The sequence below is a fragment of the Drosophila serrata genome, unplaced genomic scaffold, assembly GCF_035046125.1.
Source record: "Drosophila serrata isolate PLE 108 unplaced genomic scaffold, ASM3504612v1 contig_249, whole genome shotgun sequence".
Lineage (NCBI taxonomy): Eukaryota > Metazoa > Arthropoda > Insecta > Diptera > Drosophilidae > Drosophila > Drosophila serrata.
The window spans coordinates 944,102-969,334 of NW_028257147.1; the positions used below are offsets into that span (position 1 = coordinate 944,102).

Sequence of the window (25,233 nt, forward strand, 5' to 3'; positions counted from 1 at the left end):
AAGGAAAGGAATGACTTTGCATGATGTCTCTTCAATTATTTTAAGAGCCCTTTTCCCCGTCACTTATTCTCCGCCAAATCAATGTGAACTGATGTTGTTCCCAATGCTGGCTCACAATGCAATCAGCAACAATAGCAATCCGCCACGGAAACGGAAGCAATTTTCATTTGCGTTGAGTTTGGTTTTAGCTCGGTGTCGTCCTCTGCGGTCGCTTAGGAAAATGCAGGAAACTGCATGAGGAGGAGGCGGGAAAAAGGCGACACATGCCTGGCGACATGTTACCAACATAATTTCTGGCTGGCACACACAATGGGCCAAGACAGATGGTAGGGGTTGGGGTTGGGGTTGGGACCAAGAAAACCGGATAACCGGAAAACCACAAATGATGCAAGTGCGCTCTGTGCAGTAAATGTGCATTTTTATGAAATAAATTGTCGCTTCTACGTTTCGCCCTTCCTAAACCACAAAATAACACCGTTCGTATCGTATCTCCTTTTTGGTTTCATAAACAGTCACACTTTATTATGGATTATGGTTATTGCTGTGTAAAATAAATACAATTTATTCCGACTTAAGTTTACGTAAAAATGCCAAGTTCTGTTATTGATTCGATGAGTTTTTTTGGGCAAATGGAAAACATAAAATCGGTTGGGTTTCTAGTTGGGGGTTCCATTCAAATGATTGTTGACCTTTTGCTTAGGGGAATCATGCCTTACCAACAATTTTTTTTTTTTTAATATATATACTATATAGTTTTGTATGTGTCTGGGAAATCTATGCCACTAACTACGTGCTATGTTCTTTTAATGTTTAATTTTTTAAATTCTCAAACAGCGGCTGCTCAATTTTGAATCGCATTGGCCAAATATACAAATTTGTTTACCATTAACACTCAGTTTTTTGTTTATAATTTATGCTTTGCTTGCCTTAATATTTATTTACAGAATACACTTGGTTTGTTTTTTTATTTTTTTTGTGTTTTATTTTCTTTTTTTTTATATACTTTTATCACATTTGAAATGTGTGAAATTATTCGTGGGTCGGTTTTTATATACAGATGCGCATATAAAAAATGATTAAAACTAAATTATAAATTACAAGTATCTTAGTGAAACGCTGGTAAAGTTATTTAATTGTGAGAATGGCAGTTTGGAATTAATTGGGCCGCGTCCCAAGCCATTTTTTTGATGATGATAGAGACTGGAGACTCGGAGGTGGAGGGTTTAGGCTCCGGGACTCCAGTCTGGGAGTGATTAATGAACTTAATTGCAAAACTCAAATCCTAATTACTGCATTACTTCGATGTGACCCCGCATTGCCATTAATTATACGCCCCGTCGGCCGGCGGCATCAAGTATACGCCCCGTAGTCCAACTCTCTTGCGGCTTACGTCGGCGTCGTATTTAACCGGACCAGTGCAGGTCCTGGTCCTGGTCCTGGTCCTGGTCCTGTTGCTGTTGCTGTTGCTGGGGCTGGGGCTACGGCTGCTGAGGAAGTGATTCCAGCTCCCCTGGGTCAGTTAACGCTGACCAGCGGCTCCAGCGTGCTGCTCAGATGCACCAGCTGCTGTTGCACCTCCCGCAGGCTGGCCAGGCTTCCCTCCATCTGGCGGTGCATGGGCGGTGGCGGGGGCAGCACCACCACCACAGCCTCCGCGGGCGTGGGAATTGGAGTGGGCGTGGCCATGGGCATTGGGGAGGGAGCTCCAGGCGGAAGTAGGGTGGCCGCCGCTGCCACTGCTGCCATGGTCGTGGCCGAACCCGGCGAGTGCGAAACGCTGTACATGAGGCTGCCCATGCTGGGATGCTGGGGCGGCGGTGGAGCCGGGGGCAGCATCATCTCGTCAATTGTGCAGACACGATCGTCGACGGGGAAGGTGAAGTTGATTTCCTTGCCGCTGTCCTCGGAGACCCCGTGAAGCGGCGTGCTGCCGTTGGCAGGACTCAGGTTCAGACCCATTGCCTGCTGTTGCTGCTGTCCTTTGGATTTTGGCCCAGCTCCAGCGGAGGAGGAGGAGGAGCCTCCCGCTGCCGCTGCCGGAGAGGTGGCCAGGGTCAGTGTGGTCGTCGTGGTCGGCGAACTGCCATTGCCCAGCGTGGTAATTGTGGCCGCCTCCAGATTCTTTTCCAGGCATTTGCTCTCGCCTGCGGAAAAACCAAAAAGAAAAACGGGGAGAACGAGAAAAAATCAAATAAGAAAAGTGTGATAGTAATCGTGGGTGCTTCAACATAACTACACCTTAAAAAAATGTATTTAATTTGAGATTCTATTCGTGTCTGCGAGTTTATAGTAAAAAGTATATACTTGTACATCAGAATTATTATTTAAACATCATTTTTAAGGCTTTCCTTTAAGTTAGTTACTTTACAACATTTATATTTGCAGGCTATTTATTTATTTGTTTTTAATTATACCCTTTTAGGATTTTAATTTTAGTCGAAAGCTTAAAACGTAGTGAAACACTCATTTCCGACCCTATAAATCATATATATTCTAGATCAGCATTAAAAGCTGAATCGATCTAGCCATCTTTGGGACAAAAATTAAATTTAAAATTTTATTTCAATTTTTTTAAAGGGGTTTTATCGTTAAAACTGCCAATATTTTTTGAACAAATTTGAACTTTTTTTAATTTTTGAAAGATGTATGCAGATTTGTTAATCTTGTAAAAATTAACATAGGACAACTTTCCGAATTAAAATAAATGCTTTTTTGGTTTAGTTATGGTTTTTTTAAGCATTGATTTTTCGAAAAAATGCGTAGGTTTTCCCTTTTATTTTGTACTCTTTTTTAAACCTTTTCCGGGTATTATAATTTTAGTCAGAAGCATAAAACGCAGTGAATAAGTCATTTCAGACCCTATATATAATATTTATTATTGATCAGCATTAAAAGCTGAATCGATCTAGCTATCTTTGGGACAAAAATAATTTTTTTTAATTTTTTCAAAATTTTATAAGGGGTTTTATCTTTAAAATTGGCAAAAACTTTCAACAAAATTTTAATTTTTTTAAATTGAAAATTGATTAAGCAGATTTGTTAATCACTAAAAACTAACATAGGAAAGTTGTCCAAATTAAAAAAATGCTTTTTTGACTTAGTTATGACAGATTTTCTCTGCAAGTGATGTACAATTCGGGCTTCCAAAGTTAAGCTTCCTTCTTATTTGAAACTACCGCAAAAATAAGAAATCAATTTCAATTTGAAAAAATAAATTCATATCAATATTTAATCAATGATTTTCCTTAGTGTTTGTCGCCTATCAAGGACACTGAAAGGCTGCGGCCGCTTCACACTTTTCCACATTTTACTCAAATCTAAGAACTCCTTTTTGCAGGACGAAGGGCTAGCAGCAGGAACAGTAGTTTTTGCCTGCTGTCAGCTAAAAAAATTTTCCGCATTTTCTATTTTTTTTTTCGTCCACCGCTTATCGTGGGAATCGAATTTTTGGTGTGTGGCAAAAAGTTTCCGTTGTGGCCGGGCGACAGCCTCTAAGGCCATTTTATTGTTTGTGCAGAAATGCTACAATTGCGTAAATTCGGAAGTTTCCCTTTTGTTTTCCACTCGCCCAGAAAGCTCCCTTTTTCCACCCCAAACTCTACATATTTTTTTGTTGCGTTGCGTTTCCCCCGAGTGCGTTCTGCTGAATGGGAAATGGGAAATGGGAGTAGGGAAATGGGAAATGGGAAATGGCTATGGCGACTGAGATGGAGATGAAGAGATGCCCCAGGGCCAATTTCAGGTGAGCACAAACATTAGCGCCAAACTTGGTCAGTGTGAAATTTATTTATTCACCAATTTAGTGGGAACTCTGAGAAGGGAGAACCTAAGGATCCGGCCATAATGAAGCACGTCCTTGTAATTAATTAAGTGCGGCGACTTTTTCCTCTTTTACTTTTTTTGCTTTTTAATTTGGTGCTGGTGAATCATGCGCGTGCCTGGATCCGGTATATAAATCGCCGGATGTCTTTGGTCGTTTTTACTTCATCGCCTGCACACTTGGCAAATTGCCCGAATTTAACTTTAGTCGGTTTTATTTCTTCCTCTTCTCGCACCTGCAATTAAATTTAAATTCAGGTGCTAATCTCTACTTACTGCCATTCAGATGATCCTCTCTGGTATAGTAACGAGCTCGATTTTTGGAGAAGCAGGCCACCAAGGACAGTATAATGACGGCAATTAGCACAAAGATGATGCCACCCAAAATGGCCAGAGTATTGAGACCGCCTGTTTTGGGGGGAGAATTAACATTCAGATTGAGGGTATAATGGTATTTGCATTTTTTGGTGCTTATATTATGAACTTGAAATACAGTGGATTTTTTAGATACAGAATGGGAGAACAAATGGTGCTTAAATGAAGGAATCTTTGTAGTAAATCGATTTAACTTTAAAATTAGATTTAAATAAACAAATAAATAGTATTGCATCTATATAAGTACTTCGATTAAAGTCATAAAGAAGGTATTACCATATCTCTGAAGTGCATCCCTACCGTGCTCAAGAAAGTTATAGGAAGTGCTGGCCGCATTCTGTTCCTCATCGGTGATGAAGGTCAGGCACGTGTGAAGGCCATTGATGTCCAGGTTGTTAATTTCTGCACCTCGCAGGCTCTTGGGCAGGAAGCAAATGGGATATGTATCCCATTTCCATTGAAGCTGCAGAAGAGAAGAGCATCATCATCAATCAGTGACGTCTTTGAAAACTAATTGAATTCGAATTTTCCCCCAGTTTTCTCTCTCCCTGTCTCCCAGCGGAGTTTATTTTATTTTCACTTGAAGGGAATTTCACTTACTTGGCGCACGACATTTATTAATTTCCCCATGTGACATTCATCGCATATCAGTGGATTGTTGTCGAGGCGCACGTTGCGAATGCCTTGGATCCTGAGAGCAGTGTCCTCGCTGATGCCGTGTAATTGATTCCGAGATAAATCCAAAAACTGTTTGGGGCCAAACCGGAAACGAGGCCAGTAAAAGTTCAATTAAAAGTGCATTACAAGGGGAGAGTGCAGCGGAGGGGAGAGAAGAAAGGAAGATGGCAAACAAAAGTTTAATTTTTATTGGAAAACTATGCTGGTGAAATGACAATTAGCTTAGCAATACGAATGATTGTACTTGGAGAAATAAATAGAGGTAAAAGGAGACTGTAAAGGAAAGTCTTTTAGGGTTTTCAGTTAAGATTTGGAAGGTTTAAACATATTTTTTAGGACATATGTAACAGGAAAATTTATTTAAATTGAGGTAATTATTAAGGAAGTATAATTTCTAATCAATATAATACAAAGTAAACCACATAATCTTTAATTTTGTAAATTATTTGAATAAGGAAAGGTTTTAGTCTCCAAGAACTAATCTGTATATATTTTTCTGAGTGTCCCAAAGACACACAAAAGTGGCTACAATCAGGCAAAACAATTTGGTAATTTTTGGGGCCAGCCACAAACAACTGGATGGCCCGGATGGCTTGAGCGAAGTGTATACACAATTAAATTCAATTAAAATGAAAGGCTTAATGGCTATAAAATGATTGTCGTTGCTACAGCTCCGTCTGTTGTCTTTTTGTTGCTGCACAATAAATTTGCCATAGTCAACGGCAATAACAACAATGGCCAGCAAATTCGATGGCACAGGACACTGTGGCAAACAGAAAGGATACATATATATCCAGTCTGCAGATAAGGGGGATATGACTGACAGCAGAGGCAGAGACTGGGTGACAGACAGACCGAGTCCGGATGGGTAACGAAATAAAGCCACGGCTTTGGCTTGTTGTCAGAAATGTATAAACAGAAATGGCAAACGCTAACGAAAACTGCAAATTCCAGTAATGGTGCCAGGGTGCAGGATGCAGGATCCAGGCTCCTGCTGTTGTCGCCATGTTTTACAGTGAAATATTCTACAAATTGGCCAGAAAGAATCCACACACATACACAGAGACACTGCAACAGGACAATAGATCTCCGGGATAAATGCGTGGGTGTGTGTGCGGCATGTCAGGTAGAATTATGGCCTCCTGTGAGTGACTTACCTCCAGCTCTCGACATGGATCGATGACCTCCAATGCCGTGTTATTCAAGGAATTGCCGGATATATTCAGATACCTCAGCTGCTTGAAAGGATGCAAAAGGCCAATGGGCATTTGGCCCATATCAGCAATGGCCAGATGGGTTAGCTGTGGTATGAGCTGCAAAAAGGAAAAAAATGTAAGCAAAATATGAGGAATTTCACAAATCAATAGGAAAGCCCACAAAGTTGGAAATATTTAAATACTTTTTCTTTATTTCATGCATATTTCTAAGTTCAAACTCACCTCAAAGGTGTCGCGTATCTCTCTGAGATCCATCTGGACATTCCCGCTTATGTTGAGGGTCAGAAGATTGCTCAGACTCCTGATGGACTGCGGCTCCAGACGCACCAATTTGTTGTAGGACAAGTCCAGGAATGTCAAGTTGGTCAGCTGCAGGAATGAGTCGTTGGGCACTTTGGCCAGCCGATTGTACGATAAATCTAAACCATTTTCAAAGCAAAACCAAGGACCCCAGGGGAATAGAGAATAGAGAAATGGAAAGCAATTGAGGATTTGTTTTTATTTTTTGGGGAGTATAATTTGTGTGGCTCACCCAAATGATTAAGACTCTTCTGCATGCGAAAGAGTTGGTCCACCACCACGGACAATTGATTGCCATCCAGCAGGACCTTGGTGAGTCGCTTCACATCCCGGAACTCGTCCTTGTCGAGGAACTTAAACTGTGCGGCAAAAAGAAAATAATTGGAAAAATGTCTTAACTTGACTTGAGGACGAAGAAAAAGTCGCGGAGACAAACCTCGTTGCGTCCCAAATCCAATTCGCTTAAAAGCGGCAATAAATTGTACATCTGCGGATTGATTTTTTTCAGCTGACAATTGCGGCACTTGAGCACTTTCAGTTCCTGTGGCAAAACAAAGCGGGTTTTCACTGTGGCACTTAAAATGAATACACTCGGAGAATAAAAGCAGGGGACTTTCTTTTTTTCAAGTAAATATTTAGACCTCTCACAAGCATTTATTTATTGAATAATGTATTTATTTCGGGGGTTTTAAAATGATTTTCATTTAGTAATACAAGATTCATGGGGCAATTATTATTCCGAGTGTTGAGCACATGCAGGAAACTCACCGGCACATCGCGAAACACATCCGGCTGTAAATCCTGGAGCGGATTTCCGCTCAGGTCCAGATACTTGAGCCTGCTCAGCATGAAGAAGTTGCGCTGCACGAGCTCCACAATCGAGTTGTCGGCCAAATTAAGACGTCGCAGATCCTTTTTCGGTTAAGACAGTAAGCGAGAGAGAGAGGGAGACATAGGAAAAGAGAAGCAGTTTACCAAGTTTATTATGGCACGCACTGAATTAATAATGTTTTATGATCAGGCCAGGCACTATGGCTAATAATTCATAAATCAGGCAAATAGTGCCAGTACGCCCGGAAACTGCCAAAAAAGTTGCAGTTGCAGTAACAGCAGCAACTGCTTTTCCCAGGGAAAATGCCAAGGGAAAGAGGAAGTCACCAAGCGCGCTGAGCAAAACAAAATCGAAAGCAAATTGAAGACAACGAAAGTAACTTCTGTGTACTTGCACTTCCACTTCCACTTCCATTTCCGCCTCTTGCCAGCAGAGCTGTACTTCTTCCTTGGCCAACTTAAATTCAAGCACGTATAACTTTCGCCCCAAAAAGTAGGCAACAAATTTGCAGGAGCTGCAACATGGCTATTAAAAAATGCCGCACAATTTATTACCAGCCAGGATACGGGCAAAAAGGACTCGTGCAAAAATTGCAATCATCTTTTGAGATTAAACTTGTGGCTGCGAGAATCTGCAATTGGCATCCTGTTACGGATGGCAGCCATGGCCTTGTTTCTTTAACTTGGCTGATCAAACAACAATCAGAGTGTGTGCGTTGTCCTGGCGTAATTATGTTGAACAACTCTCTCTACATTACACAATGAGATGCCATGTCAAATGAAAAACACACTCATACACACACACACACACACACACACACACACACACACACACAGACAGAGCGACAAACAAAAGGATATCATGATCAGTCAACGGCCTGGTTATGTGTGTATACTCACCGTCAAATGGCGAAAAGTTGAGCTTGCCATGCGTAAAATTTTATTTTTCGATAAATCCAATTCAATGAGATTATCCTGGCCCCGAAAGTTGTTCTCCGTAATGTTGGTTATATTGTTCTTGGACAGATCTGTAATGGATGGCAATTGTTATTATTATTCAATCCGTTCTGTTTTTCTCATTCATCAATAATAAATGAATAAATATGAAAAGTATAAATAAACAAGTAACAGCTACACTGATAGTGAGCATTTGTAACAGAAATTAACTCAATCCTGCGGATTCCCTTTGCTGGCCAAAAGGCATTTCGCAGTCTTTATAGCCGCAGCTAAAAACAAACCCAAAACACATTACACATACGCCCCATTGTCTAGCAAAGAGCTAGCTGGCCACGCCCCCCTTAAACATTCAGTAAAATTAATTTAAATAGAAATAGGAAAAAGCGGAAAAAGGAAAAGCGAGGGCAAAGGAAATGCCAATTGTTCCGCCGCTGCTCTTTGCTGCCACAGTAAAAACCAACAGAACAAAATACAAAAAAACTGCAGCAGGACTCGCCTCGAGGTTTTATTTTTATGTATTTTTTTTTTTTTTTTGTTTTTTTTTTTGCAAGCGTGTATAACTCCTGACAGGCAGGAATGAAACACCAATACCGGCTCGGGATTTTGGGGCGGGGAAGCCCCAAAAAATAAGATCCGGGCATGTAAATAATTGGAGGGCAGGGCCGCCAGCGGGGAGGCGGCGTTTGGTGCACATAAAGCACAAATAAACAAGTTTAAAGCCCCAGCGATATCAGGCATTGCTTTCGCTGGCTTTACACTTGCTTCCCCAATCCTCATCCTCATCCTCGTCCTGGTCCTCGTCCCAGGTCCCATTCCCAATCGCATTTTATTTTTCGGGGCGCTTTTTGCTGTTTGGCGCATCAATTTCAATTTTATTGACAAGACAACAATCGTTCGGCGTTGCAAAAACGAAGCAGCAATACTCTTATTTTCTTTTCGAGTGAATGTCCTTCGTAAAAGTTTTAGTGTCTCTGTGATTTGCTTGGAATAATTTAAATATATCCAAGGACTTTAAAATGTTTTTTATTCGATTTGGTGGTCTGGGGAGGATTTGATTTTGAAAATGCTTTGTTTAGTTTAATCAAAACATGAATAAGTTGTGGAATAAGCTTATAGAAATTATAAAGAAATAGCGCACTCAAACAAGGACTTTGAAGACTAATTTCTAGGAATTTTTGTAGCTCTTGAGTTTAGATTTGTGTTATAAAAATGACAATATCCCAAACCTTTCTGACATTAAGACATTTAGTTGCTGCTTCGTTCCACACATTAATCCTGTAGTTCACTCTTCACTTTGGCCTGCTTAAAATGCACAAGGATGTATCCTGCAAGACCTCCTGCCTTATCCTGTTACTGCCCTTTCTCGGCCTGTCACTGGTTTGCTCATTTAACATTTTGCGACGCGTCCATGTCCGTTTGCTTTATTTGCCTTGGCATTTCACTCTTTCTTTTTTTTACGAGCCTGCAGGACAACAGTATCGCCCTGACACGCCCCCTGTTATCCTGTCGTGCGATTGTTCGCCGCATTATTTGCATATCAGCGAGTTGGGCTTTTTAAGTACGTCGCGCAGCTGCTTAAATTGAAATCGCTTCTGCTCCCCTTTTTCGGATTTATGGGAATCGTAAAGCCATTGATTACTCACCTAATATCCGCAGATATTTGAGGCCCCAGAACGACTCGGCTCCGATTGCCGGCAGATTTGATTCCGTGATGCGTAATATCTCCAGTTTCATGAACTGACGCAGAGCCGGTCCTATGGTAATGGAATTTCTGGGCCCACGGATAATGATGACCTTTACATCGATGTCCAGCTCGTTGGGTGTGAGCAGTGAGTTTAAGCCACCTGTACAGTTAAAAAACAATGGGAAATAACCATTAAAGCTAGTTGAGGTCGAGTTTGTTTGGAGAGGAAATATACTTGAACTAGTTTTATTGTTGCCACGAGTTGTAAGAGAAAGTTTAAGGTAAAGAAAAAAGGGAAAGTAGAAAGGTCTAGTAAGAGTTACTCTTACATTTTCAGCTACATCTTTATAATACTTTAAGACATTTAAATGTCCTCTAGCCTCAATTTACATTTAAATTTAATCAGAAAATTATCACAAATCCTGCTTGTAATATTACTATTCCACCAGTGCACGTGTCCTGGCAACAATGCAAACGAGATCATTAATTGCACACCCAACCGAGTGAAGCTTTATTATTATTATTTTCTATTTTTTATTTTTTTTTCTGTGCCAACAATGTCGAGAGCATTGGCATGGCATCTATTTAGAATTTGTGAAGCTGCTGCGAGTGCAAAAGGATCCCAGTCACCATTAACATAGCATTTGTATGCAGCACACTTTTTACTCTCACCCATTGTATTTTTCTGGGGCTTCTTCGGGTTCTGGGCTTTATGCATTTTACATTTCGCCGTGGCAGTATGTAAGAGAAGTTGCACTATAATGCGACCATTGTACTCGGCGGGGAGGGTTCAGGGTTTCAGCGGTTTTATGTCGGCTGAGCATGCTGGGGGGGAATTTTCATAAAAATGCTGAGCATTAACACTGATTGTAACATATTTTAACGCGCACCCAGTTTTATTTTGTTTCTGCTTTTTTTATTTTTTATATATTATTTCTTTTTCCTCTTTTTTTTGGCGAGGTCATTGCTGGCACAAAGGACACTGGTTTGCTCATTAGCTTAGCTGCAGGAATTCTAACAAATTGCGGCTTAGATAAAATTAGCTGAATTTATTACAGACGAAAGGGATGAGCAGTGGCTTTCATATTTTTTGGGGATTTTTTTGTTTTTAAGCTTGACATGTTGGGTTGCATGTTGACCATGTGTTTAAGCTTAGCTTCGGAGTTAAAAATTATATAAAGTAAAAGGATTTCTTTAAAATTGTAAAACTAAGGGTTTATTTCCTCTGAAGTCTTGCCTAGTGATTTCCTTTTTCTTTAAAATTGTTCCATACGTTTTCCTTTTAAAGCGATAAAATTAAAATGAAAATCTCATATTTTAAATCCCATTACTATACCCTGAGCTCATTCTAAGCCATTGGCAATTATTAAGAGCCCAACAGTTTTGGAAATGGAATTAAGAGGACATTGAAGAAGCAGCTCACATTCAAAGCAATTCGAGGACTTTAGTCCTGGGGAATGTATACGCAGTGTGTATGTGTGCGATGGCCAAACAAGCGTTAAATTGAAATTATAGATTTTCGGTGAGCGGAGAGCAAAGAAAAGAAAAACCAGATGAGCTAGAAGGAGGGGAAATCCCCTAGCTACAGCCACAGCCAGAGCCACGACGACGGCAAATGACAGTTGAACAAATTGAAATTGTCAGACATTTAAGGGAAATAAATGGGCGAGCTTTAAAAGTAATGTCCCTTTCGAATCGCGTGAGAGCGGGAAATTTCGCTTTCCACAGATCGCAAATCGAATGCGAGCCAGGATGTGTAATTATGATAGTATCCAGCTGAGGAAAAACCCCCCATTTTTCTTTAGCATTTTGCATAACTTGCCAGCGTTTACTGGTTTTTCCGGCACCCCCTTATCGCATTGGTTCCGCATTTTCCATTTTTGCATTTATTGCGCCACTTACCTTTTGTACAGATGGCCTGGTAACGATCCGACTCATCCATGCTGCATTGGCATTCAATGGGGCACTTCCTTCTCGTGTTGCTGAACATCGCCGGCATTATGCTCAGACTGAACAGCAGCCACTTGAACAGCATCTGATGGAGACAGAGGAAAAAGTAGAAAGAAGCAGATGAGATGGAGAAAAGAAAAATCGAAGGTTAGTCCAGCATCTCAGTCTCAGTAGTCTGTGGTTTTTGGAATGCAATTAGTGCCGAGTCTGCTTTTGTGGCATAATGTAGTTGCCTGTGCCATGAATATCTTTGTCTCAAACAGAAGTCTAAGCCACAAAGAAGAGGGGTTAGTCTTCTTCCTTTTATTATAATTACTTCTTTAAGATGAAGTATACAAAGTTAATAGGGAAAGGGAAATGTTAATACAACACGTTTTCATATTTAAACCTTGCTCTTTTTGATACTTATAATGCATAGGGTCACTTTGTAAAAATCTCTGCTGCGACTTCTTCCGTTTAATTACTTTTGCAGATGATTGAACGACTCGTTGAACTAATTTAACTTTTCACCTCTTTGCTTTCTGCTTTCAATTACCGCAGCTGCTAATCTACATATAGAACCGCACACTCACAGTGACTAACACCCGCCAAAGAGCTATTCAAATTGAAATCAACGTGGTGTCACATGTTGACATGGTTTCAGCTGCTCCTCCTGCCCTACACTATATACATGTATATCCCTTTTTTTGTACAAACTACGTACAGAGTAAGTTCAGTGGTTTTGTTACATAGTTTCGTTTTGTGTGCGTTGCGTATACGCCGTGTTGACCTCGGTGATTTGTGGTCACCAGCAGCAACAGCGGCAGCAGCAGCAGGATACGGAGAGGCAGTACAGAACAGGACACTTGTGCGGCACCGCGGCCAACGATAAACTGTGGCAGCAACGCTGGTCTTGCGGTCCCAATGCAGCCAACGTGCTGCATAAATTAGCCGCAGCACATTGTGGTTAGAAAACAATACAAAAAACAAAGCTGCGAATCAAAAAATAAGAGCGAAAAATGGAGGTAAGGGAGGTTCTTGATCAAAAAGAAGTTTTATATATGATGATAAGATATTAAAGATTAATTAAATTAGGTAAAAACCTTGGGGGAGTTGTACGAAATTATAAAAAGTTTCACATAAATATAAATTGTTTTTTATACAGAGTTCATCTAGTATCAATATGAAATCTTTTTTTATTTATTCAAGAAATAAAACTATTTAAAATTTCAGTAAAATTAAGCTTTACTGATACTGCTCATAGTTAGAAAATTAATTGGATAGGCACCGCATTAACTGATTGAAATATCTTTAATTTAATTCCCCAAAATATCCACTTCAAAGTAATGTAAATTTTCTTTGCGTGCACCGCGATAAGCATTTTCAATTTCGCCTGAAAGGCAAGGCCTGCGAATGCATTGGGAAATTAAATTTCGGCTTGGAGAATTTTTAGCTTGGACGCGTCGGATTTTCTTGCAGACATTTCTGTGGGACACGCGAAAGTCTAAGGATTTATGTGCAGCATATTTCGCATTTTACATATTTCGCTAAGAGCAGAAGGATCAGAAGGAGGAGGAGCAGACTCCGCGGAAGGAGTTGGCTGCCAGAAGCTGTCAAGTTTGCCGGCTCATCGCCGGCACCTTATGCCGGATTTGTTGTCAGGATATTGCCGCTGGGCCCGACTGAGTAATATTTCTGCAAAGTTGCTGCGGTAAAAGTGAAAAATTGCGACAGCCTCTTTCTCAGCTCGGAAAACTCCGGCGGCAGGACAATTTTTTGCACTCAAGTCGGCGCAAAAGTTGCCGCCGCACACGCTCAAGCCTCACACTCAATTTAACATAGCACATAATTCACAATAAAGTTCCGAAAACTGCATTCAAAAATGTGCAAGTTGTGTGATATACGCACTGCAAGTACAGAATATAAATTCCTTTTGCATACGATTCCCTCAAGAAGGGAATTTAAATTCAAATTGGGTGTCGCCGCACCTGGGGAATAATGTTTTTGGGGGGCGGATTTATGAGCCACAAATAAAACTTAAGGGTCTTACCGAAGGTAAAACCCAAGACTAGCAATTTATATTGAATTTATAAGCGTACAAATTTATGTAGTATTAGCTTAGAATTATTTTATTTGTATTAGAAGATTTGAAAATATTAACGGTCTAATATTTGTAGTTTTTCCGTAATAGTTCCAATTTTAAATGCTGCTTCTTTGAGATTCTTCAAGTCCCAAAGCAACCAAAAGTTATTCCCCTTTCTGCGTTTGGTAAACCAACCGAAGATGGATGACCCAGAAATCAGCATCTGTCGGTCTCGTTAGCCGCCAAAAAGGATGGCCAACAACACAGCCAACAAGCGGGATCAGATCCAGCTGACATCCTACACGTGGCACTTGGACTTTTGGCCAACTTTTTCGCCGTCTGCAGATGGCGCACGCGAAGTGGCCAAGTGGCCAAGAGTGGAACTCGTTGGCTATAGCTTCAGATATCGCCTTTCAGCACACGGACTCGTTTGCTATTTAAACATTGGGAAATTTGTTTGGCCCAAAGAGGCAGCCGGAAGTCTGGGAAGAGTGCAAAGTGGGGAGGCATTACTCATACGCCCCGTGCGCCGACTGGCGGATGTGGCATTTAATACGCTCGCTACTTTTGTAATTGAATATGATAAATCAAAGACAACTAACTCCAACCACCAACCATTCTCGGGCCTAAGCCGATGCGGAAGTGGAAGTGGAAGTGGTTGGAGCCTTTCCATTCCATTCCATTCTCTTCTCAAATTACACACACAATAAACTCTCATTTGCTGGGCCAGTGAATGGTATTAAATTTGCCTAAATTCAGGACTCGGACTCTGGACTCGACTCGATTCAAAACCAAATAAATCTCAATATTCGCCAAGGGAGCAAAATCAAATTACGTTAAACTCTGGCCAAGGGGCTAAGCCCCCGAGAAAAAAAAAAGGAAACAAAACGAGGCGAAACATCTGGCATAGCATTATGAATTATGCCCATCGGTGGGCGTGGTCCTGGTCTTGGTCCTTTCGCTGACCGACGAGGGCAACATTAAAATTCATGAACACATTTATTGCCAATTACTGCAAGGCCCCAAAACACGTTATATATAAATGTATATATATATGTATATATATACGCCAAAAATCGCAGGTCACACACCCAGTATAAGGAAAAAAAAAAGTTGCTAACAAAATAAACTTTGGACTCCGTTTGGCGAGATTTTTTTTGTCGGCTCGACTTGCCAAAAGTTTGTGCTTTTTTTGCTGCTCACATAAATTGATAAATTAGATTTACGCTCGAGAAATTATATTACAATATAATATATATTTCCGTCAGCCGATTTGTGTTTTTTTTTTGTTTCGTCTGAGCCTTTGTTTAATGTGCCAAATTATTTTAAGGTCTGCCTGCGAAATATATATTTCATGCATCAGTTTTTTGATATTTTCATCTGACATTTAATTTATGGCCCGCCATCGTGTGAGGGAAATTTATTTTTTAAATTATAACTGACAGGCGGGTAAATGTCTGGTGATTTAGTGAGGTAAAACCAAAGATGTATAAGTATATAAGTTATAAAGTCTTTGGTAAAACTGTTGATTTCACAGAATTTTATTTAACAAATTTTATAGGCTTGTTTTTAATGGAAAACCATTTGTTTGAACATTTTTGATTTGGTCTGAAACAAAGGGTTATAGCTATTTATAAAATGTTGGGTAATCAGAAAGTGATGCCCCATGAATATTTGCCACTTTTAGCTACGCTTTTCTATATTTTTGGCACAAAATTGAGCCATTTGAAGTCCACACGTGTTTGCGAGCAGACCAAACATTTTTATCAATTTCCAGCCACAAATTCGAGGCTCGAGGCTAAAAAGTAAGCTGCCCAGATTGAGCCAAGTGGCAGTGGCGATGCGTGATTATGGCCAGACTTTAAGGCACTGGAAAAAAATATGGCTAGGAAACTATAATTAAAGTGTTAGGTATATTAAATAGAAATTTAAATGGAAAAATTTGCAATAAAATTGTTGTTTACTATCTAAGGAACGTATTTAATATTGGTTTAAGTTAATATATAATTTGAGTAGATTTTTTCTGGCTGTGGATTAAGCCGAAAGGAGGACCAGGCAGCACCAAAAATGATAGACACAATGCTGCATGGTCACGAAAAGTGCTCCTCGGCCTTCCTTCACCTTCCCTGCTTGGACGCGGAGGCGGCATAAAAGACTTGAGCGATTAGTTGGCGGACGTGCGATGCATGAGAGTGAGGAGCGAGAAGGAGCGCCCTGTATCCTTGGGCCAGGGATCAGACGGCAGGTCGAGCTGAATATGTGGCTACATCTGGTGAAGGAGGATGAAGCAGGAGCTGGAGCAGGAACTGTGGCTGGAAACGGAATTGGCCACGTGCTGGACGAATCGCATGCCGGGCACACATAAGGCTAAGCCGCAGGAAAACCGCCGTAGAGCTTTGAGCCACAACGACCGCTTGCTGACCTTCTCGGGGATTTACATGGGAAAAAGCAAAATGTCGTTTATGGCTGCACAGGGTCCTGTATCTCCAAGGATATCGGAATGAGAGCTATTGTAATTGTTGTTTACAAGCCAAATGTCACGTCCTCCTTCTGCTTCGCATTTTCCTTGATTTATTTTCACACTCAAATGTGAGAATTTTCATGTAATTGCCTTGTGTGCGGGGAGACACGAGGAAATTTATATAAAATTGCCAGGATAACCTACGGGTGTGTGCAATCAGCTGCAGATTTTGTCGCTTGTTTTTTGGGTCATTTGGTCAATGCGATTAGTTTTGACCACACCCACAGGGCCCACAGGTTGTGTCTGTGCTTTCTCTGTCCATGTGTGTGTGTAGATGCGTGTCCTTTGCGGAAGTGTGGCCAGGATTCTGGGGCAGAAGCAGCAGCAGCAGAAGTAGAAGCAAAAGCCGAGAGGGGACGACATTAAGCTGACATTGGCCAATTAGGCACGGCAAATGAGCAGCAATCTTTTGAGGCAATGATGCCTAAAACAGGGATTAGAGGCCCCGTCGTCCCTTCACCACACACACACACTGGCACACTCACGCCCACACCTTGACCACCAACATTGACAGGACAGAGCCGCATTATGCACTCAACAAAAATGTATTCAAGTTACAAAAGACTATCTCAATAATATGCTCATTTCAATATTATATTTTTGGTTTATTAAATGGTAGTTATTTCCAGTGTAATACTTTATCGCTCTGCCTTGCCTGAGAGAGATATTGATTCCAATTAGTTGCCCGCCCTTATTGATCTTTGGCGGCATTAAAGGGAATTTCCGACGAATCCATTTACCTTTCACCAGCTCGAAATTCACTAACTGCGTGTGGCCAGGGTCTCTCTCTCCTTTTAAGCTTCAAGAACCCTTCACTTCCACCTGCTGACTTGTGTCTTGTGTTTCACTTGGCCAAGCGTGGCAAGATATTAACTTTCAGCGAACGAAACGACATCATCTTGGGGCTACCTGGCCATCTACCTGTGGAGACCGGGGGTCCGGTCATGGTCACCGTCACCGTTCCAACCAGATCCGCATCCGAGCTCCTTTTGTTCGCTTTTGTTCGCTCTCTGATTGCGTTTTTAACGCTTTACGCTCCGCAGGCGAGCGCATTGTTTTGGGGCCCTAATTGAATTGCAAATGCCGCAAAAGTGCAGATGAAGAACTGAACGCGGGGATTATGGCCTACTAATGGCCAGGTGATTGAATTAAGGACTCACCTTAAACGTTGTCCTTCCGAGCGCTTAACTTTCAATTACTCGTATCCTCGCAGCTGCAATTCACTGATTTATTTTAATGCACTTTCGGATTGGGTTGGGTAGAGGCTTCATTTTAAATGCACTTTAATGCCACTTGATCTGACAGCAGACACAATGCGGAATTTATTCGATGAATTTAACAAGGGGAATTTCATGAGTGTCTATGGAGAGTAAACCACAATTGAAACACTTGCAATTTAAGTATATTTTAGTTTCATTTAGGAATAAATGTATTCCTAAAAAAGAAACAAATTGTAAGGAAAACATTCCTTATAATTCTCTTATTTTCATACTATATTTGTGTATGTTAAAAATAGAATTAAAGTTCTGATTTAAATCTGCTCTCAAAGGTTATCCGATGACAGTGGATTTGGGCAACCCGGAATTCCGCAAAACTTTCGCTGCAGCTTTGTGAAACTTTTCGATTTGTCAGCTTAAAGGCGCCAATTTGTCGATTACAAAGGGAGTTGGGTATCTTTTACGGAGTATTTTCCCCCTTTTTCTGTTGTTGCCATGTTCTATTTGAGTTGGCAAAACTTTCCGGTGGCTTTAAATTTCACTAAAGCAAATTTTTCAATTAAACCTGGGCTTGCGAGATTCTTGAAGAGCACTCGAGACCGTCTGCAGAGGCAGAGCAGAGCAGGAGAACTGTGAAAGTGAGTGCTCATTGTGGGAAGATGTTTCCATTTAAATTTATCATTTTTTAATGAGACTCTTAATTACACACCGAGCGCAGCCGGAGGGAAAGAGAGACTGCCAAACAGCATGTTACAAATAATGCTACAACACTAATTGTTTCCGCTTGTTCATTTGGCCAATGCTCTCCAGAAAAAAACACAAACAGAGAAAAGCGGGAAGGACACAATGGTTGCCTTATAATGAAGGTCAAAGAAGCTTCTGGTGTCTACTCCTGTATGTTCCTTTAATATATCTTATATGTCTCCATATATTTTTTAATTTTAATATTGTATTAAATACCATAATAAGTATGTTATATTCAACTCTGTTTTATATTTTTAATATGCCATCAAGGGACTTTTCTGTATTTCATTCTGCACAATTTTTATTGCCTGATTTTCGTTAATGGAATTGACTTGTTTAAACTCCATCAAATCAGCGCCTATCCTCTTGACCCCTTTCTGCCTTCTGCTTTTTGGTGCCCCACTCGAAACCGAATGAAGCTGTTCAATTTCATCGCCACACGTTTCAATATTTATTATTGCCTATTGACACTGAACAGGTCGATTGCCGGGAGTTGATGGGTGCTCTGCTGAAAGTGGATGAAATGGAGACCAGGACACGACGAGGGCAGGACAAACACATACGGCGATCGGTGATGGGGATGGCTGGCAGCAAACATATTATTGACATTTTATGGTTGGAAATTCATGGAAAAACAATCAAAAAGGGTAACGGGCCTCCTCCGCACGACTGCCGGAGAGGTCCTGCGTATGTGCGAATGGAAGGCCGTGGAAGGGTCCTGGTGTTGGGTCGCAAGTCGATTAACAGTTTGATTGAGTTTTCCTACATATATCCGATGCGGTATTTGCGGTTGATGTGTTTAAAAGTCAATACAATGCGACACACACACACTCAGCACAAAAAAAAAAAAAGAAAATAAAGGTTGAGGAAAAGTCTTAATGGAAAAATGCCTCGTAAAAATGTTATGCGGCAAATATTTGAGCGGCAAGGAAGCGGTTTGAGGCAATCCTTGCGATCGGAAAACGCAATTAAAATGCCGCTCACTGACAGCCTGTCGGCAAAAGTTAAATGCCACCGAGTGCCCTTCAGCTTTTGTTTATAAATATTAAACGAAGACACAGCCCTGCTTGCCGTCCTTGGCCTCGTTGTTACTCTCGGGACTATCCAAAATATTTTACTTACCATTGCAAAATGTTTGCCATTGATAAATTAGCAGCGCAGGTTGCATTCACAAAAGTTCGGGACGAGGGCTCAACATATTTTCCATTCACAATCCTTCGTTATTTTTGCCCCCAGCCAGGACGAAGGGCACCGCATCGGGATGTCCTTTCTTCTATCCTTCCTCCCCCAAGCTTTGGCCAACGCAATTGATTGAAATAATAAGCTGGGACAGCAGCAAATTGATGAATGCAAATTTTTTGGCGAATGCTCGCTTAGGTTTCACGGCGAGATTGGAGCGGAGGGAGTGCTATTAATGAGCACTTTGACGACATGCCCGCAATTGAACCGAAATGTGACAGGCTGGGAATAAAGTGCCAAGGACCCCGCTCACTTCAGACTGCATAAATTATCGACAAACAAAATGATTAATGGCCGCGGTTCAAAAATACAGAACTCAATGGCATCCATGAGTGCTCGACAAGTGCCAAAGATGGAGTAATTAATTTCAATTCATTGATATTTATTTTCTGAAAGGTCTACTTTGCACGATTTATGGAGGCTTATCTGCTCAATTTATTGGGAGCAAAGTAGGCAGTTTAATTTGAAAATTTGGAATTGGTTTATGCATTTTATTAAAAAAGTAAGTTAGCTTGAACCTTTTAATAATAAAAATTAAAGGTTGCCACTTTAATCAATGTTCTTAATATATTTTTGGCAATTAAATTATCAGACATTTTATCAAGAAGAGAACTTTCAAGATGTTATTTAGAATAATACAACATTTTATTTGACGAATAAAACCATTTCATTTATAGCATAAAGCCATGTATTTTGAAGAACCCGGATTGTGCTCTCATTTCTTCATAAATAAACCACATCTTAATTATTTATTTCTGATGACTTTATTAGACGGGGCACGATAAAAGTCAAAGGAGGTTGTCAGCATTTCAGGGGGGGATTCATCTTTGCCACCGCTTCGCAGATAAAAATTAATCAAATCTAAGCTGGCAGACATAATGCGGGCTTCGCTGGCATCGTATTAATTAAGGCGAGTTTATGATTAAGCGGAAGACCCTTCCTGGTTTTGATAACTAATTTACACACATTTATTAGTCGTTGTGCAGCTGGACAGATAAGCCCGGTCTGAGGAGGGCCTTCTAAATGCGGAATAGATGCCGCAATGTTGCTCATACGCCATGTGGTGCCTGCGGTGTGCCAATAATGTTGGTGTCTGCTCTTCCACGATTTTCCCAGGCCTCTATGTGTGTGTGAGTGTGTGTCAAAGCGCGCATTTAAAGCTTTCGGGCTTAGATGGAAATCCCCGCTGCCATTGTTCACTTAGCTCTTGGCCAATGCAATCTCAGAGGCAACAACCGCAGGCTCTCGCTCGAAATTTTCGCCCTTCTCTCTGAACTTTAAAACATTTAAGGGAATGCTCCACGTTAGTTAGTTTGTTGCTACAAAGGATCCATCCGAGCTGGTGGCAAGAACTGAGAGTTTTAACTGTGCAAACTTGGCCATTAACTAGCTCTGCTTTCGCTTTAATTAAAAACTGCATTACTTGTCTCTGCTTCCATTTTTTGTGCTCCCTCCGCCTTCAGATTTTCTTGAGCTGAAATGCTGTGATATATGCGTGTAATTTCATTTTATGGCTCACTCGCACACAGGCACTTTATGAGCTATGGCATCGGACGATGGGGTTGCTGTTCGCATAATGATTAAAAATTCAATTTAGTCGACGCTCGGAATGAAATTATTTATGTGTGTGCGCTGTGACCGGTACGAGCTTAAAAACTACTCGGAAAACTGGGTCGGGAAATAAATAATAAGAAAATTGCAATCGATGAAATGAGATTTTTGTTTAAAAATAATGACACACACTCTTAAAGCTTTTCTTATTATAATTGTTTTGGGTTTGTTGTGCTAATTTTTCATTTTCCCTAGCTTGTGGGGAAATCATTTTTCACTGTTGTCACTGTCAAAGCTGTTGTGCAATGGCAAATATTTTCTAATTAGCAAAAAAGCACGTGAGAAATCCTTGACGAGGGAATCACTCTCGCACTCGCTGTCGTTCTCTACCCATCTTTATCTCTCTTCTCACTCCTTTTTCGAGGACAAAGAAAACCTGTCTCCCTGTCAGTGCCCATTTTCCGCTTTCCCTTTTTCTGGCAGCATTGTTTGCATGCCTTTTCTGCTTTCCAGCGTCGTTCGACGTAAACTCATATACTCAAAGTCTTACACTCTGGGGGCCTGCACTTCAGCTCATTCATCAGTCATTCAACGGCTACGGGAACAGTGCCAACCAAAACACAATCAAGGACCTCTAGCTCACGCCAGCGATGGCAACATGTTTTCGCAATTTACCGATTTGAGAGGAGAGGATAGGAGTCCTCCCACCTCCAAGATTTTCCTATTTCCACTTCCCTTACTCCTACACTTTCGGCCTGTCGCCATTTTCCGCTACTATTCCTGTTCGTTGTCATCATCAGCGCGCAATTCAAGCGGAATTTCACAGAATTTACTTTGACGTTTATGCATTGCGCATACGCCTCGTGGGCCATGCTGCCTGCTCAGGCGAAAGGGAAATCGCAGCTTTCATATTTGATTAGACATTAAGAGCCACTTGTCACACTATCCAAATAATCCGACAAGTGGAGCATAAATGGTGTTTAAATAAATACATTCGAGAGAGTGAGTATTTGTTATAACAACAACAAATAAATACATTGTAATTGTTGATATTTGGTTTTGAATTTTTATTTGAAAAGAAAATGCATTGTGTATATATTTACAAAATTCATATCACATCAACCAAGGATTAAGTGTCAGGGAATTCAAAATATTATTGGATTAGCTCTTCTCAGGTCAACCACATTTGTTAAAACAAAATTGCGTCTCTACTTTTCCAATAATTTTTTAACATTTTTTTTACCTTAAAGGTAAGTTAGAAATAAATTTTAGAAAGAGATTTACTTTATTTAGCAATTACTTTTCAATAGGTCAAAAGCATCTTGTGTATAGAAATCGCTTAAGATGCCACGTGGCAAATACGTTAACCACAAGGGTCGCTCTCGCCAGTTCACGCCATCGGATCAGCTACAGCAGGAGCTGGGAATGATGATGAACTCGGATCAGGTTCGGGATCTGACTCAGGGCAAGAGCGAACCCAATGAGCATGAGCCGGACAAGGCCTCGACCAGAGGCATCCAAGACCTCATAGAGGTCTCCAATCCTAATCGCTTGCCGCACGACAAGCTAATGGTGTTCCCGGAGTTGGATAAAACCAAAAAGGACAAGACTCGGGATGAGCGAAAGCTGAAGCAAGGACCTGTGAGTAGCCAGGCCCAGGCTGACCTAGACAGACTTTTCATCGTCCGCAAGGAACGTGAGGCAGCTGCCGAACGCCGTTTGGCCGCCAAGAAGGCAGCCGCCGAAGCAGATGCCTCACGATTGGTGTCTTCCCTCAAGAAGCTCACCAAGCAGTGTCCCGGCGAGGATATGAAGTCACCAAAGGCACTGATCCTTCGCGGAAAGTAAGAAGACCAATAGGAAAATATTTATATCACAAGCTGAAGAAATCATAAAACAAAACTCAAATACCTCCTCGCAAGAAACTTGGACTTGCAAATATCCTTAACTTCAAGTGCCATTTCGGTGTTGGTTACGAATTAACCCATCGAAATAATGCAACAAAATAAACAGACAGATAGCAAAACATCTTAAGGCTTTCCTTGGGTTAATTAACTTACTCAACTTGCTTAGTTTTTCATATATTTTCTTTTGTTAATCAAATGAACTTGACAAGCAGCTCTTTGAATATTACGCATACGCCGCGTGGGCTCCAAATGTTTGCTTAAGCAAATGCTAAGCCAGCTCTCATATTTGAGTAGGCATTAAGTGCCACTTGGCCCAGACTATCCAAATAATCAGTCGATTTTCGATGTATCCGCAACCGCAAGTCCATTGAAGCGGATTCTCGACTGGCGGTTTTATTGGGTCTCTCCAATCAATTAGGCCCGAAAGGCATTAACGTTTTCATTCCGTCAAATATTGGATTTCCTCATTAGACATCCTTTTGATGTCATCTCTCGCACGAGTGACGTTGCTGGGACAACCTGATTGTGTCATTTTTGGTAATTGAAAGTTAATATTTGTGAGTTGATAGAGCAAAAAATTGTCTAAGTGCGGTGTAAACAATTTAAATGGTAATACAAACGCAATTATCGGGGATCACAAGGGCGCACATGACACATGTCTTGGACAAGGCCAGTGAAAATGTACCTTTCTATACATATATGTATGTGGTGTGCCTTTCAAGTTAATACTTCTAATGTACTGTTCCAGGAAACGAGGGCGAAAAGCGAGCAGCGGCAATTTATCTGCCAGGCCAACGCAACAGTTTGAACGGAGGCCGTCAGGATATGTCTTCCGCCCTCACGCCCACACAGTATCACTGAGAGGATACACTACAATTGTCATTTTCACTAATAGATTGTCTAATATTTACTTGTACAAACATTGTACATCCATTTACCAATTTTAAAACTAGAAGTTGACCATTAGTTCATTTCAAAACATACTTAATAGTTAAAAACAAGGCTTAAAGTCGTGAGAGATTTGGAAAGGAAAATGTTGGCAAGTCCAAGTCTAAGACTATTTCTTTTTTTCGGTGCACGCACACGCATATGTGAAAGTTGGTTTTTTATAGATTAGGAGCTGGCCATGATGGCCATAACAAGGAGCACAATAAAGGCCCACTTGCCGGCCGTTGCCAGGACGCCAAAAGCCGAGAGTTCTGGCCCACTCTCAGTCTCAGTCTTTGACTCCGAATGGGGCCCAGTGTTTAAATGTTTCGAATTGCCGACAACGGATTTGGCATCATGGCATTCACGCCCAGATAAGCGCCCGTAGAGGGTCTTATCTTTAAGGATACTTGCCTGGCCGCCCCACCGCTCCACGAGAGTCGAGGACGCTGAGATTTATTACAAGCCATTTTTCTTGCACAGGACCCGCAATTAAAGCTGCCTTCCTGTTTTCCCCCCTCCCCGCAGTTTTTCCTGCTCCGCCACTCAAATAGTTAACGAAATACTTTCGAGTTGTTCGCCGCCGACGCCGTCGGGTTGAGTATGCAAATTATTTGCCTTTAATGTGTGCTGAAAACTCTGGCAAACTTGCTCTCAATTTAGTCATTAGGCTTTGGGCAAAACTTTTGCTTTTTCTTCAACGCACTTCTGCTTGAGTGGGTGTGTGTGTGTGTGTTGGTGGGGAAAACAATTTTTATTTTCCAGCTTCCTTTGTGCTGCGCGTATTAATGCAAGCAGTCAACTTAAAATATAATTAAGTCGAGCGCTCGAGCCTCGGATGACAAAGCAAGCACATGGCCAAAGGAAAATGCCTCAGAGTGCAGGGAAAAAATGCGTTGTTGTATGGGGAAAGTGAAAAAAGAAAATAAAGGAGGCGAGGAGACACAAAGGAACTGCACATCACATGAGGGAAAATGAAGAAAAATAGGGTCGAATTATGGTTACCGAAGAGGGAGTATATAAACTTGAGACGAAGTATATTTTGAGAGGTAGAGAAAATATAATATTTATATTATAAATAGGAAAGATAGGGTCTTAAGTGAAAACTAAATTCATTATAACAGCTATAAGAGAATATGATTATATTAAGACCATGCTTTTAGAAGTTGTGAAAATGTATTTTCTTTTATATATGTGCAAAGGAAGGTGTCATTTTCTTATATACTCTCTTATCCTTCAAAGTCTTTTCTGCAA

At 41.0% G+C, this 25,233-nt stretch overlaps 2 protein-coding genes across 3 annotated transcripts in view; one reads left to right on the forward strand and one right to left on the reverse strand.

Annotated features, from left to right (window-relative positions):
• Positions 1 to 493: 493 nt before the first annotated feature.
• The window catches only part of rdo (leucine-rich repeat domain-containing protein reduced ocelli), a 54,429-nt gene continuing 29,689 nt past the window's right edge, over positions 494 to 25,233 (reverse strand). The window contains exons 4-15 of one of the 2 annotated variants that reach the window (XM_086832401.1): positions 11,764 to 11,896; positions 9,821 to 10,021; positions 8,121 to 8,248; positions 7,158 to 7,301; positions 6,826 to 6,930; positions 6,622 to 6,748; positions 6,312 to 6,508; positions 6,030 to 6,185; positions 4,795 to 4,941; positions 4,495 to 4,657; positions 4,096 to 4,227; positions 494 to 2,144 (exon numbers count right to left, since the gene is read on the reverse strand). In XM_086832401.1, coding sequence (XP_086688527.1) covers positions 1,516 to 2,144; positions 4,096 to 4,227; positions 4,495 to 4,657; positions 4,795 to 4,941; positions 6,030 to 6,185; positions 6,312 to 6,508; positions 6,622 to 6,748; positions 6,826 to 6,930; positions 7,158 to 7,301; positions 8,121 to 8,248; positions 9,821 to 10,021; positions 11,764 to 11,896 — 2,262 coding nt within the window. In that variant the 3' untranslated portion in view covers positions 494 to 1,515. Of the gene's footprint in view, positions 2,145 to 4,095; positions 4,228 to 4,470; positions 4,658 to 4,794; positions 4,942 to 6,029; positions 6,186 to 6,311; positions 6,509 to 6,621; positions 6,749 to 6,825; positions 6,931 to 7,157; positions 7,302 to 8,120; positions 8,249 to 9,820; positions 10,022 to 11,763; positions 11,897 to 25,233 lie in introns of both variants that reach the window. The other variant, XM_086832400.1, reaches the window with a different exon arrangement.
• On the forward strand, positions 18,844 to 23,171 carry LOC110187480 (uncharacterized). The gene has a single exon (XM_086832402.1). The coding sequence runs from the start codon at positions 22,490 to 22,492 to the stop codon at positions 22,991 to 22,993; it is 504 nt and encodes a 167-aa protein (XP_086688528.1). The 5' UTR covers positions 18,844 to 22,489; the 3' UTR covers positions 22,994 to 23,171.